The sequence below is a fragment of the Lottia gigantea genome, assembly GCF_000327385.1.
Source record: "Lottia gigantea unplaced genomic scaffold LOTGIsca_123, whole genome shotgun sequence".
Lineage (NCBI taxonomy): Eukaryota > Metazoa > Mollusca > Gastropoda > Lottiidae > Lottia > Lottia gigantea.
Window position 1 is genome coordinate 645,511 of NW_008707279.1, and position 3,387 is coordinate 648,897.

Sequence of the window (3,387 nt, forward strand, 5' to 3'; positions counted from 1 at the left end):
CTTGTGATGGCACAGTTTGTGATGGATTTGGGTATAAGTTGAATATTTCCTGGTGTCTATGTTTGCTATTTTCTAACAAATATTCAATTTCAAACAAAGCTATCAGTGGACGTATATTACCTTGCCTGGCAAGCTATCTTTTTAAAACAATATTTATTCACGAAGATATCAAAAGGATCACAGAACAGTTAGGTTGTCTTAACCAACTTCTTGTATGAAGAAAGAAAAAAGCAAAACGAAATCTGATAAATGTATAGAATTACAATAATTTTCAAGTCTATGTAAGGGTTTTTAAGAAATTAGGGCCGGAATATTTAACGCTGTATTTTGTTTTTAAAATCTTTTAACTTTTCTGTATCGTTAGGTGACAGTGGTAGTGAATGAAGAAGGAATCAGTCCATTTGATATAGCAATAGATCCATTCTCACGATCTATATATTGGACCTGTAATAAAAATAATGTAATCAACGTTAGTCGGTTGGACTCTACACCAATCGGTGTGGTGGTACCATCAGGTGGTATGAAACCTAGATCTATAGCACTCTATCCAGAGAAAGGGTAAGTGGTACTTAGTTACTTGGTAAAGTTTGTCAGGCAAGTAGAGGATGCCAAAGATTTTCAATCTGCGATTCCTGCAATTCCATTAAAACAAAGTGTTTAAAAACGTTTCTAATCATGAAGGGCCTTATGTTAAAGGCTTTTTTGTGATTGGTGACATCATCACTTAGTTTTGGTGGAATTACAGGAACCAAACGTCGAAAATTGGAATAGTGCAAATTGACGCTATAAGTGTCCCCAATACGCATACAAAATTTAGAAAACCTCTTTACAATCCCTTTAATAAGACCAATTATATGGCATACGCAAATATGATATTTGATCTACTTTCAGTTTAATGTATTGGACAAACATGGTCAGTTCACCAAAGATAGAAAAAGCAGCCATGGATGGAACAGAAAAAACTACGCTGTTTGAGACCAATCTGGAACATCCACTTGCTCTAACCATAGACAAACATTCTAACAAGTTGTGTTGGGCTGATAGCGCATTAAAACATATAGAATGCTCAGATCTTGGGGGTGGAAACAGGGTTGTGGTAGTGGATGAAGGCATACATGCACCCAGAGGATTGGCCATTTATGGAAACTTCTTATATTGGTTGGATCGAGATCAGCAAGTTATTGAAAGGATAGAAAAAAATACACGTAAACATCGCATACACGTACGGCGGTACGTGATCGGTCTTAGTGATCTAATAACAGTTGAACATTCACTTCCCGCCACAAACCATTCATGTTCAATCAATAATCATGGCTGCTCTCATATTTGCCTAGCAACCAGTGAAGGTGGCGCTAGGTGTTCTTGCCCTGTCAATCTGGAATTGAAACAAGATGAAGTGACATGTGCATACCCACCTACTTGTGCCCCAAATGAGTTCACATGCTTGAAAGGAGATGTGAGGTGTATCCCGCTAGTGTGGAGGTGTGATAAGTTGGGTGAATGTCAGGACCAATCAGATGAGGAGAATTGTCCGAATTGTTCAAGTAGCGAGTTTCAGTGTACAGACAGAAAGTGCATTGATTCTAAATTCGAGTGCGACGGTAAAAATGATTGCGCAGACGGTAGTGATGAAAGTAGTTGTTGTAAACCTAACGAGTACCGCTGTACAAATCATCAGTGTATTACAAAGGATGGGAAATGTGATGATAAAAATCTGCCTTTTAGTGAGCGTAGTAACTCAACTTCAACATCTAATACGACTCAATATGCAATAGGTATTGTGGTGGGGGTAGTGTTTTTAGTTCTTGTTATAGCTGTAGTGTTTATCTGTAGGCGCAGGAGTCATCATTCTCCGGTAGATGACCCTGATATTATGATGGTCAAAAAGCCTTTAAATCCACATTCAGACTCACAAACAACGCCTCACACTTTTTCATCCCGGGGCAATAAATCATTGATATTAACAACAACTGTGTCCATCGGCTCGGGGAGTGGATCACAACTATATGATAGAAATCATGTGACTGGGGCATCGTCAAGTAGTTCCACAGTGACTCAATATCCTAAAGAAACATTAAATCCTCCCCCAAGCCCTGTGACAGATCGTTCTATGTACACAGGAGACTTATACTGTTCTATAAATAGTCTATCTACAGTGCGTTCAAGCCGTCCAAAAAAGAAAAAAGTGCGATATAACATTCCTCCTCCTCATACAACCCCGTGTAGTACAGACGTGTGTGAAGACAGTGAACCGTATCCGGGTACTATTTTCCACTCGGTGGTCGAACTTAGTTACGATTCTGATCCCTACCCACCTCCGCCAACTCCACGCAGCCATTATTTCTCAGATGAAATGAGTTGTCCCCCTTCACCGTCAACGGAAAAAAGTTATTTTAACCCTTACCCTCCTCCTCCTTCTCCTGTAGCCCATTCTGACTGTTAATGACTTTATTTCATTCAAATTCATAAAAGATACTTGTTGTCTTGTTAAAATGAAGTGATTCAGTTCATTTTTGGATCTTTTGGAATTTTTTGTGGTCTGGAATCACTTACAGCTTTTGGTGGACTGGAATCAAATAAAAGTTGGCTTGCAAAGACTTAGAGAGATTTTGAAATCGACTTTTGAATGACAAAATCTCATTTATGACTGCCAAAGATCAAAATGAACTTTTATTTTCCCTGTTTATGGGATCACTTTAAACTAAAGTGCTCAAAGAATTGTATATAGTTTGTATACAATATTTATATTAATTGTTCATGAATTATTACTACGTGGAGATTAGCTGCTATGTCTGCAGTAAACTTGTTTTGAAAATTTGGAGCTTGTGTTTAAAATCTGTAAAATTCATTCTGTAAACTATCCAGGTATATGTCAGGTTTTGTAAAGAAAACTACCAAAGAGAATATCCAGAAAATAAAAATGGCAAAATCAGGAAATTATCTACATCGGACCATTAGATCTTGCAGAATGACAAAACTTGTACCCAGTTCTTACAATCAAAATTGCATTGTAAGTCAAAATGTATATTTGTAAGTTACAATGTGTATTGTAAGTTACAATCAAATTTATTTTAAGTTACAACCAAATTTTATTGTAAGTCACAATCAAATTGTATTGTAAGTCACAATCAAATTTATTGTAAGTTACAACCAAATTGTATTGTAAGTCACAATCAAATTGTATTGTAAGTCACAATCAAATTGTATTGTAAGTCACAATCAAATTGTATTGTGAGTCACAATCAAATTGTATTGTAAGTTACAACCAAATTGTATTGTAAGTGATAATCAAATTGTATTGTAAGTGATAATCAAATTGTATTGTGAGTCACAATCAAATTGTATTGTAAGTTACAACCAAATTGTATTGTAAGTCAGTAAGTGACA

General features: G+C 36.3%; 1 protein-coding gene across 1 annotated transcript in view; it reads left to right on the forward strand.

The window, feature by feature from the left end:
* The window catches only part of LOTGIDRAFT_171958 (hypothetical protein), a gene marked incomplete at both ends in the record, with an annotated part of 21,919 nt that extends 19,476 nt beyond the window's left edge, over positions 1-2,443 (forward strand). The window contains 2 exons of the mRNA XM_009048525.1: positions 365-558; positions 892-2,443. Coding sequence (XP_009046773.1) covers positions 365-558; positions 892-2,443 — 1,746 coding nt within the window. The remainder of the gene's footprint in view (positions 1-364; positions 559-891) is intronic.
* Positions 2,444-3,387: the final 944 nt, after the last annotated feature.